A 12,102-nucleotide genomic window follows, 5' to 3' on the forward strand; every position below is an offset into this window, starting at 1 on the left:
ACTAGCAAAGAAAAATCCTAGCACAGCTGTACTCAACACTTGCCTTATAACAATATGTCTGTGTGGGAGGCACGCAACAACTGGGAACAAACAGGACAGGGGAAGTGAAATGTAGCATGCAGAAGATGAACACAAAGAATTCATTTATAAGTCTGTGAGTGGATTATTACACTGTAACGTTGATGCACCAGGAGGGTAATAACGCTGTGATGCACAAGATTTTGCTCTGCATCCTGTCTCAATTGGTAACGTATAAAACCTAATAAATTATCAGTTGGCAACCTCAATCCCCTTCAAGAGAATATATTTCCACATCATCATACAGCTTCATTGCTATGAACCGACTACAGGCTTGGTGACTGAAATTTCTTTAGGTTAAGCCTGAGAAATGAAATAATACAGTGAAACACAGAATTCTTGCTGACTTTCCGTAGATATTCTTCACTTCAGCTTTCACTGCTGACAAATTGGCACCTTTCACATGCACCAGATTTATACAGAAAAGAGAAAATGACATTAAAGTTGTTGTATTATAGCCTCAATCATTACAGGCGAAGAAAACTTAAAGAAAATGATGACACAAAATGTTGTAGTAAACCTGCTTTAGTTGTTTTATGCTCGAGTTACAACGTTTTCAAGTAATGAAATGCTTTAGTATAGGAAAAGACAACTTTTTAGAGAGTACTTCTGTTGTGAAATTCTTGCACCAAAACATAAATTCATGCTGCCATCTAATGGTCTAAACCAAGTGTTTCCAGCTGAACAATTAGACTGCTAATCTGAACTATCACTTTCACACTGTTACGACTACTATTTCTTTCCTTGAATGTGAACTTTCTGAAATCCTTAGTTGTTGTTCAGAACAAAATTACACTCTATTTAAGGAGCTATAAACTATTCTAACCAAACTCTTAATTTCTATTTCCATGTGGTTTTTCAAATTTCTTCCAAAAGCGTTTTTGTCTATTAGTCCAAAAGGCTGGGAGGGGAGATGGGTAAGGATTGCAGAAGGGAGTTCTCTCAAAGTCAGACAGTAAACATCTTTATCATTACACCTCTTATTCCATAAAATGCAAACTTTACGGACAAAACTTTGCTACGCTGAATGGAAACGTGAGGCAAAACACCTCAGACTCCTTCTGGCCATTTTAGGGGAAGAGATGTTGTACCTTGTGGATTAAGCCAGAAGCCAATAATTATAACATGGTGAAAAATCCCAGTGCCACCCAACCCTGCTGGTGGACCAAGTGTTTTGTTCTCCTGTTTGTCCTGGGATGACCAGCTTAACGCACCAAGCTTCAGAGCTGAGAGTCCGCATCAACCTGGAAATTAGGGCACTGGTGTCCAGAGCACAACAGCATTTTGTAGTAAAACACTACTTAGTTAAACCAAAAGCACTTCAGTAAAAAGTGTATATGCTTGCCTGCCTCCCGTTAGAGCTGTTATTACCCAGATACAAGAAAATATTTCGCTCTTTCATATATCCCTGAAGAGTTGATTGATCTGATACTTTTTCTCTCTAGGGAGAGATTTTTATCTTTTTACAATCCTTCCACTATGATAGTTTGATGACTCCCACCGCAGCATTCATAAAATTATTACATATCAACATTCTTAGAATTATTTCTTAGAATAAGAAAGGGAGGATTCAGCTCTAGATTCAGACACGAACATTTATATATTTAATTATGTGTAGAAAACTAAGTTCCCATCAGAGTGAAGCCCTGGAGAGAACCATATGAAATGCTGACATCTTAGCTTATGGTATGACAACTGGCATTCTAGGCTTGTGACTGCACTGACTAGACATTCCAGTGGTTATAATGGGAGAACAGGCTTCTCCTGAATAGGTAGAGACTAGGAAGGTATCCGAGATTAGATCTGAATACCACCATCAGCTGCCTGAACTCAAGCACACCATATCATTAGGGCTGCGGTCATGTACCTGTGAGATATCCACATGATGTGACACAGGACTCCTCCACAGAAATTACAAGTTTCCCATGAATAGCTGTAATCCTGGTGGATTATCTAAAATAATATGCTGACTTAACCCTGCTTGTAGAGATTTATTCAATTGACTAAGCATAGATATGCAGGGACGTTTGAAATGCTCTATAGCACCTTGCCTGGCCTCCAGCTGCCACTCTGGAAAGGTCTCCTCTAGGTGTCCTGCCAAATCTGCCAGTCCCACGTGGGTATCTCAGAGACCCTACTGAGTGTCTTCCCACCTGACACAGTATATACATTTGAGATGACATCTGCTTCGTACACAGCTGTGCATAAAATCTACCTTCAACGCAGAAAGCCTCAATAATTGATTTTTAGCAAAAGATAATTAGCTAATTATATGCCTGAATTCATGAAAAGACATTCTTCCACAGAATAATCTGAATTCTACCCTTTCCAGGCTACTAGCTGATGTAATCAATGCTCGATTGGAGCCTCGGATAGATGAGACTCTCTGTACAGGCAGAAGTCTCCTTCCAGAAGAGGTTCTGGTAGCACAGTATGATACCTAAAGGCCTGGACAATTTCAAACTTCATCCTCTTTTTGCAAATGAGGTAAGTGGGTTGTATGACTGCAGGTGTACTTCTGAAGACTGTCTCAACAGATTTGGTATTGCATCCTGCCTGCAGTGCAACCTACTCACTTGGAAATTTGGCTTATGTTCTCCACATCTGTTCTTCTGGCTAGATTCTCCTTTCTTTCCTCAAGATCATGTAACTTTTGTGAAATAAATGAAGCTGAGTGAGGATTTATATTGCACTGCTAAACACTCAAAATTGAGTAACGCTAGCTTCCAATCTGTTCCCTTTGATGCGTGTATTTAATCTTTAACTCAGCATTTGTAGAAGAAACAAACTTTTCATTTTTTACTCCATTCATTCTCCATACAATCTTTTATTCATGTGATCTGACCATTTTAGTAATTCATCCAACACTCACACCGTCTATTTCTTTTTAATCATTAGATTGAATTTGGAGAACATGTTAGCCCCCTGTGCAGCTAGCAGCTACAGATGGAGTTATCCAAAGGCTAATCCCTCAAACCTCCTTTTACTATACCCCGTTTTTGAAGTGCTGATTCATTATTTAGGGCACTGGTCCACAGTACTGTTATACATAATTTCAGAAGCAACTAAGCCTAAGCAAACAGACCCATGCAGCCTAAGGTAAGTACTCAGCAGGGTAACTACCGACACAACAGGCAGGAAATACTTGCACACTCAGGGAGATGCCCTGTGCTTTGTGGCCTGGCAGCTTGGCTGGCTCCAGAAGAGGCAAGAATATGCTTCCTGTCTGTCTGATGTTGTAAAGAAATGTTCACTAACAAGAACTGTGCTCAGAATGACAGAGCTGTGAAGAAAGAAACACGGAGGAATGGTCTGTGCACCCTTTCCCCTTGAAGAAAGGCAATCATCTTCTCCTTAGTCTGCAGTATTCAATGGATAGGCAGGAAGAAACAACCCTAAACAAAATGAACATGAAGGCTTAGTGCAGCAGAAACTGTCAAAGCACACAGAAGCTGCAGTTTATCCCAGGGACATTACCACTTTGCGTGACATGTACTTATAGAACACACCATACAATTTTCCCAAAACCAAGCAAGAAACTGCTTTAATTATTTTATTCCCATCATTTAGCTTGTCATTGTTTTTCTTTTTCTTTGTTCCTATGTTTCACAAGTGTTACTAATTTTGAAAGCTTCTTTTTTTTTTTTTTCTTTTTTTTTTCTTTTTTTTTTTTTTAATAAAGGTTTTTCAAGCTCTCTAGATTGTGGTGAGACACATTTCCAGGGAATTTTATATGGTAAGCAAATAATTTCTGAACTCTCCCAGAAAACAAGGGTTGCATTTTGTGATCTCTTTGACACTACTTTCCATACTGAAACATCAAAAGCTGGTGTTCAGTTTCTAGTGGTTTTATTTCTTGGTTGAAAACACTTGGTTTGGCAAAGTCTGTAAGATATAATTTCTTTTCTGTCATTTACAGACATTCTACATTTGAAAATACTGCTGGACAATTAAACTTCAGGGATGATTCTTTTCAGCTCTAATTGAAGACAAAATAGCTTACAAGACAAACAAGCACTCAGTGGCACGACAAGGCAAGCTGGATGGCCATGGAGGCAGAACTGCTATCTCATTTTATTGTTTAATCACTTATTTTACTGTTTAATGGCTTAAACCAACTGCATGCTCAAGGATGCAACAGAGTACTAGTTGTAGCACTGGCTATTGCTATGAGTAGTTCACACATTTCATCCTCAGTTCTGCCAATATTTTTCAAACCTGCCCTACTCTTTGGCCTCTTCTGAGTAGCTTGTCAGTGCCAAATGGTGGGCTGACAAACGCACACAAGATGCAAACTAAATCAGTTAGCAAACAGTCCCTGAAATCACTAGCACTTACTTCCCTAGAGTCAGTTTATGAAGTTTTCAGGTAAAAGAAGCCATACAAGCGCAATGTTCACCACGTTAGCTTTTCTGCAATGTACACCACCTGAACTAAAAGTTCCTCATACGCCTTTATTGGAGAATTGCTCATAACTCCAACTTGTGAGGCTTTAAAAGAAAGCATATACCTGGTTAATTATGAGTGCCGAAAAGTCTTTTTTTTAATTTTATTTATTTTAACTATAATTCAGTAGTTGAACCCTTTATTAACTACAAAGTTGTCTAACATGGCTGGATTCAAGGTTGATAAGGCGAGTTTTCAAAAAGAAAGCTGTCAGAGGCCATCAAGCTTCCTAGTACCGAACTTGTATGGACTCTACTGGAATAAAGATAATCTGGAGAAGACTCCCAAGCTGTCTCATCAGAGATGAAAAAACTTTAAAGGTCTTATCTATACTGTGAAACGAACTGCAGTATACAGATATCCAGCCTACCAAAGACCTAAGCTGATAAATCCACATGATTCAGCACAGACCATACAGATTTCATCAGCGTGGGTGGAGATGCAATGTAATAACAACAGCCCGGTGATGTTAACCTAGTGAGTACCACATTCACTAGCTTGAGTGAAAAGCCATGTTAGTACATCCACTCCAAGCAGGACTGTATTTTAACTGTTTAGGTACTGCTAAGAGGGGAGCAGATTCCTTATTTAGCACAGGGAGAGACTTACCCAGGGCTGCCCTGGTGTTACACACAGCCTTAAAGGCCTTACCTTGTGCCATGCTGAGAGGTTTGTATGTGTAGTCGTGGAGCCTGCCTGCCACTTGCAGCTCTGTAACTTTCTACCTGCACTGCCTGGACAGCATTTTCCAGTTTGTCTAGCTGGATTTTTCCCTTGCTATTCTCTCCGTGCTTCTATTCTCAAGGCCTTGCACCTGGAAATGCTGATAACGTTGATACTCAATTTGACAGTTGAATCTGTACCATACCATAGTCCTTCTCTCCTCTGTCCTCTCCCCTTGGCAGTAACTTTTGGTATACATTGCTGAGCCCAGCAACATGCATGTACAAACCTCAATAAGCAGTTGACATTCAACACCTGCCCTGATGCAGCATGAACACTGTCATAAACTGGAACAAACAACAGGGAGTATGAGCAGGTCCATGTGAAAACCACAGAATAACTACAGGAAAAGCAGAGGATGCGCCGTCACTTCCCTTTCAAGCTGGCCAGTGGGAAAAGTTTCTCTATTTCCTTTTTCTTCCTCTCACTTGTTTCCCCCTCCCTTTTTTTTTTTTTCCCCCCATAAAAGTCACCTTCACCATCAACTTAAGCTGTGGACCTTACTAAGAAAAAGTGAAAGAACCCTGTGCATTGAGGTGTCTGTGATGCATGACGCAGTGAACCCAAGCAGCTTTCAGAGCCATGCCAGGCTGCAGGGTCAGCCCAGCTACCTCGCTGCAAGCAGCTCTCCCTCAACATCTCTGCGGCCTTGCCTTTATCTACCAGTGCAGCAGGAAGTTCTCAGGAGAACAACGTTTCTGTTTTGACTGTAGAAATAACAGAGTTGTCTCCTTCTAAGAAAATCCTATAAAAGTTTGACTGACCAAAAAGGGGAGGATAAGGTCTGTATGACATGTTGCACGTGGGATGGAGACCTGTTTCTTGCCACACTACTGGGGGCTCCCAGCATCTAAAGGAACATAGGATTATCTGTGCTACTCTCTTCTTACAGCATTTGCTCTAAGAAATGATACCTTGTAAGTGCCTTTCTTACTGGGATCATAACCAGCACCTCCCGATGCAAAACAAGGTGATGAACAATTATTTCCAACATAGGACAAGTCCCTAGACATTACAGGATGGCACCACTTGTCTTTCATCTGGTATGACTGTGTGCACAGGTAGGCAGATGTACAGGGTGTGCGTGCACATGCAAACAGACAGTTATTTATCAATTAGTTTTAGTTATTCATTAATTTAGGATCCTCTGTATTATTAACCGTTCTGCAGAGGCTGCTGTATTCAACTAAGTACAATGGGGCAGACAAGCAGAGATGTAGGCTTCTTGTCCCACCCTACCTGTTTTGTGATCAGAAAACAAATACCCTTGCTAGCTACCTAATGCACCTAGAATAGTAGTGTCCATGTAACATTGCACCCTAATATAGGAACAAAGTTCAAGAAAGAAGCAAACTATGACTGCAGGAGACGTGCTATTCTTTTTCATTAAAAAAATAAATAAAAAAATCTTAAGAGTTAGCAACTGCTAAGTGTTTGGAGGTTCTGTTTCCATGAGTTTGTTTCAGTAACTAAGATCAGATTCTATAAGACCATGTTTTGTTTTTTGCTAACCTGCATTTTTTCCAGTCTAGCCTTTTTATCTGTTAGTCAAACTAATATCATTATAAAAGCAATTAAAATAAATGCAAGATTCCTAAATATCAACAAAACTCATTTTAGGCACCACAGCCAGCTATTTAAACCTGACATATATGAGTCACAGCTCTAGTCAGTAGCAACAAGAAATACAACAAGTAATAAAATAATCAGACAATCTGTAGAGTAATGAAAGTTTATCATTTGTTTATCATTTACAATTCAGGTATTGTTCCTATTAAGAAGTCAGAATGAAATGCTAGAATACAAAAGTTACCACAATTTAAAAATCTAGGGAAAAAGAAAAATAAGAAGCCAACTGAATTTTCCTTAGCATTATGAAATGCTGTCTTTTCATTTTGCATTTTCACTTCAAACTCCCTAATTTTTAAATATTGCTATAAATTCAACTTCTAACAAAAGAGTAATTTTGAGCAAAAACACTTATCCAGCAATCACAGACTCATTCCTTTTTACAGTTATGAGGTATATAAAAATTATTAGGGACTCCATTGAGCACACCCTCTACAAGAAAGGCAAAATCTTTCACTGCAAAAATATTCCGTTGGAAATTCCTCATCATTTTTTTTGTTTGTTTTTGTTTTATTTTTTATTTTTGGTTAAAATACAAAAGAGCTGATCAAATATAGTTCCTCGGGGAGGGAAGCAGAGGAGGGGAGGCACGCAGGAACTAAAATCTATTTCAGAGAACTAGCCCTTGGGATTCCAAAAAATACATATATTGCCTTAAGTTACTCCTATATTTTTGCATTAGATACAAATTACATTTTATTCAGGATGAATTAGAACAGGTTTTCCATCTGTACTAAAATCATACAAATCCCAAAGATTTTTCAAAAATCTTTTTTTTCAAAGATGTTTCAAAAATTTAGAACATTTTTCAAGAAGATATTTCAATTATCATTTAGAAAACTACTCCTCCCAATTGAATTTTCAATTTTTTTTAATTCTTTAAGAATTTGACTGTTTAAAAACAAATTTAGACAGAATATTGTCTTTTCAAAGATTACTCCAAGTTACTAAAGTAATTACAGTATTAATGGAGGGCTCTTAATGTAGGTTTATAAACTGTGAATTAAAGGATTTTTCATGCGTCAGCACTGAATATTAAGGAACTGAGATAGCTAACATCACAGAATGGTAAAAATATGGAAACTTGACAGTGGTTTCAAGCCCATTTTCAGAACACAGCCCTTCTAATTTTATAAACTAATTCTAAGAAAAGAGCGCTTCATGTTCAGTGCTACAGATTCTAATCAAATGACACAAAATATCAGCAAAGAAAGGAAAACCTCTCTCTGAGGATAATGTTCTGTTTCTTTACTGCTATGTATGGAGACCATAACTCCAGTTTTACACACTGAAAAGTAGAAACAGTTGTTTTACATGCCTTTATTCCTTTTGACATGCTTAAGGCACCTGTCTTCTTTAAAAAGGAGGTTGTGTATGTTTTAAAATGAGGCTGCACAGACTTCCCTTAGTAAAATCTTGGTTTTATTTTACTCTGAAAAAATCTATTAAGTTTATAAAGATTTAGCACAGAATAAGGAAGCATGAAATAATAGAAAAAGTACAAACCTCTGATTGTACATGCCCCGAAAATTATAATTTGCTCTATAATTGGGGATTGGCTTTGGATCTAACGGCCTGTAGATGGCAGGCTCTCCTCTTTTCATAGCCAGACCATTCAGTTCTACTGTTGGAGTTATACTGCCTGGAAAAAACAAAGAGTACACGTAAGGCACTTACACTACAAATACTGCAAAACACACGCGCAGGATTGAAAAGAGCAGCAAGAGAGCTGTAATACACTCAGAAGGTATTTTTATGCTCTTAAATTAAAAAAAGAAGCAGATAACAATTATATTTCACCTTCTTTAAATCATGGGAATATAGATGCCTGCTTAATCAAAAGCAATGAAAAAGAACATTTAAACCTTTATCTCAGTGTATTCTCTATGCAGTTTCAGTAGATTAATCTTCACAGATGAATGAGAAAGTCAATGCTATAATCAAGCTGGGTATTCACCTTTTCAAAGTGCTTATGCATTATGATGCTTTCTGAAACTATAAAGAGTAATGTTTCTTTCCACTGAACACCATTAAATAAAATCAAAAATCAAACAAAGAGGCATTGAAACAAAAAAGTAGTAATTTACATTACTGCAGTCATTTAATAATGTTACATTAGAAGTTAGAAAAAACTTTTTCTTTGCAAGACTTGAAACCCCAGAACTATGACTGAAAGTGATCTAACTAACGGGAATGTTCTAACAAACTGGAAATATAACTACTGGACATTAGTGTTACTACAGCCACCTACTGGTAACAGAATACAAAAATAGCAAGCAGGCACCACTTGCCCACTTGCATCGCCTCCAAAAATTCCAAACATGAAGCTACGCTGCAACTTCATTAAAATATTTTTTTCTCAAAAATAAAACGTCCAGGTACAATATTCTCCACTTCTCTGTTGTACAGAAACCTTAAAGGGGCTAAATGCACATTTGAATAAAAAGGAGCTAGTATTTACTTAAAATATTTTCTTGGCAGTTTCAAATGAATCTAGTCTTAAAACAGTTACAATGGAAGTGCCAGTCTGACCTTACAGCTCTATATGCCTAATGATGGAAGTTTGTACGCAGTATTGATTCAACAACTTTTGTCCACTACAATTTTGGTATTTTACAGAGCAAGGAATAACTGTGAATTCAACTATGTATTAAAAATGCAAAAATGTCATTTTTATTAGAAGATACTTGTGCATATACAGTATACCTTTCTTAAAGCAAAATTACAGTATTGTGTGATACAAGTTTTAATGAATTCTTTTAAAGCCTGTTTCTTTTGTTATCACCTTTTCCCTTTACAAATATGCTAAAAGCCCAAAAAGGCTAGAAGCTGAGTGACATTGCAATGTCAAGAAACAAATCCAGGATCCTTTTGTACAGAGATCTGAGCCTCCTGCTTCCTAAACAGCAAAAGCCACAGTGTCTGCAAAGGACACAGGGTAAAACCAGTGTCCCAGAGAAGCAATGCATTGATCTCCAAAAGTGCAAGAGGATACTGCCACTTCACTTGCAAACAATCCTTAATGCCTAATGTGCTGGATAATACTCATAAGCTCTCAAGGAAGTTAGTCCTGCTTTCTTCCTGAAAAATGAATCCATTTTTAAAAAGTGCATGAAATGTTTTATGTTTTTTAAAGGGGAGTGGAACCAAAGGGAAATAAAAAGAGAAAAGAGGAAAAGGGAAAATATAAAGTGTAAAAAAGAAAAAAATAATGGAAGAATCCATTTTTCCTCACCAGTTACTTTCTTTTATATTAGCATGAAATGAAGCTAGGAATAATTCTTTTTCCAATTAATTTGCCGAACAAGACAGAACAAATCACCGAGGATGTAGCTGAGATGTGTACCTCAAAAGGCCTTGTATGCATAGAAGGCAACTCACAGGTAACAACTTGAAATGAAGGATGCAAGACAGCAACATATGTTCTTTTAATTGCTCAAACAATTTCTAAAGCTGTTTGAGGGCTTTCTGAAAGCACAGACTGTTAAGAAAGAAAATCTGTCATGCAGGAAATTACCTCTCAAAGCTGCCATGCCAAAACCTGACCTTATACATGTATTTACACCACAGATATAATTTCACAGGATTGGACTGGATAAAATTTGGCTCTTCCATTGGAAAATTAGCTAAAATAACTTCCCCCAAAAAAACACAGAACTTTACTATGGTAATAATGGTCAGTTCAATCTGTTTTTGTCTTCTCTGTCTATGGTTGATCACATACAGTCACTTTGTATACTGCTGAATATTATGTAAATAATATTCACTTAAAGTTCAATCGTTTTAAGTATGTGCATTAAAAATTCTCCTACACAAACTCACTAGAGTTTCTTTATTAACTACCTTACCTGTAAAACAATCACATTGATTCCCATCTGCCAATTAAACCTATATCTTGTTAAACTTATTTATTAGTGGTATAATATTTCAACACTTCAACATGTTTTATTACACAGAGGAAATTGTCATACCTGGATTATTGTTAACATTATTTTTGGGTGGTCTAGGAGTTGGCTTGGGAAGGGTAGTTTCATTCAATGCTTTGCTAGCAGCAGCATGTTGGGCCTTTTTAATACTGCTTCCTTCAGCTTCCCACGTCTGTTCTCCAAGAGTCAGTTGCACTGTGAACATCTTCAAGACAAACAACAGGTAAAACTGGCAAGACTATCACAGCAGATCAGATCACTCTGTATGAAAATCTATGGGCTTGAAGAGAAAATGTACCCTCTTTTCATTATAATTCAATTCCCAGATAACACATCTAATTCTTAAAGAGATCAGTGGGTCCTTAGCAGAGGGCAACATTTGGCCTTATAGATGAAAAGTAAAATAGCATAATGCTAGCATCAGCTATGAAAGAGAGAATACTATTTAAACCAAGTAATAATAACCATGCAAACCAGCCCTTTGTTCTTGGATGACTATACACAGGTCAGTTCAGGTGACATTTCTTTACATGTTTAAACATATTCAGTCACTTTTGCTTGTCAATAACAGGTAAAGATCGCTATTAAAAATACAATTTTGTAATATTTCTGAATGGATATAAATGACTGCACACTCTTCAGGAAATTTGAAGAGAATTTGGCCCAAATACTTCTACACAAGTAAAAGATTTCCCATGTAACCTGATTTCCGAAACAAGAAATTGTATCGCTAGGACAGAGTCACAAGTCAAATATATTCAACAATATATAGTAAGAAAGAAAAAAAAAAGTTATCTTTTTGAATGACACTGCAGTTCTTCAGTGTGGATTCTATAGTGAAGACAGGAACTGTAAAAAATTCAGAGTTCCGTAACTGCTGATAAAACCATATACATTGCAAAATCTGTGATAATGGAGTATTTCAAGCAGTATCTGTGCTATGCAGGCTGTGAAGATAAATCTCAAAGCATATTTAAGATACTACATACAGTATATCTTCTGTATGATATGTACATGTTTTGTTTAAATTTGTGCATCTAACAAAAAGAGGATAAAAAATAAGAAATTATCTCTTTTCCATATGAATACCGAATAAAATAAAGCAGGATTTTATTGCCAAATATATGTGGTAAATGAAGATATACCCACCTGAGAAAACAGGCTAACTTACTTGAGGCAACACAAAGATATTGCACATATTAGTATCAGTAGTATACAAAGCAAATGTTTTATTTGGATAGCCATTTACTCTATACTTTTTAAAGTGATTTAAATTTGCTAGATTCAGAACCAGATATCT

At 37.0% G+C, this 12,102-nt stretch overlaps 1 protein-coding gene across 3 annotated transcripts in view; it reads right to left on the reverse strand.

Moving 5' to 3' along the window:
• Positions 1 to 12,102, reverse strand: part of STAU2 (staufen double-stranded RNA binding protein 2) — a 166,523-nt gene that overhangs the window by 131,699 nt on the left and 22,722 nt on the right. For all 3 annotated transcript variants that reach the window (XM_082752258.1, XM_082752257.1, XM_082752259.1), the window contains exons 4-5: positions 10,848 to 11,007; positions 8,383 to 8,518 (exon numbers count right to left, since the gene is read on the reverse strand). In XM_082752258.1, the coding sequence (XP_082608384.1) occupies positions 8,383 to 8,518; positions 10,848 to 11,007 (296 nt within the window). The remainder of the gene's footprint in view (positions 1 to 8,382; positions 8,519 to 10,847; positions 11,008 to 12,102) is intronic.

Source organism: Aythya marila (assembly GCF_965140915.1).
Source record: "Aythya marila genome assembly, chromosome: 2".
NCBI lineage: Eukaryota > Metazoa > Chordata > Aves > Anseriformes > Anatidae > Aythya > Aythya marila.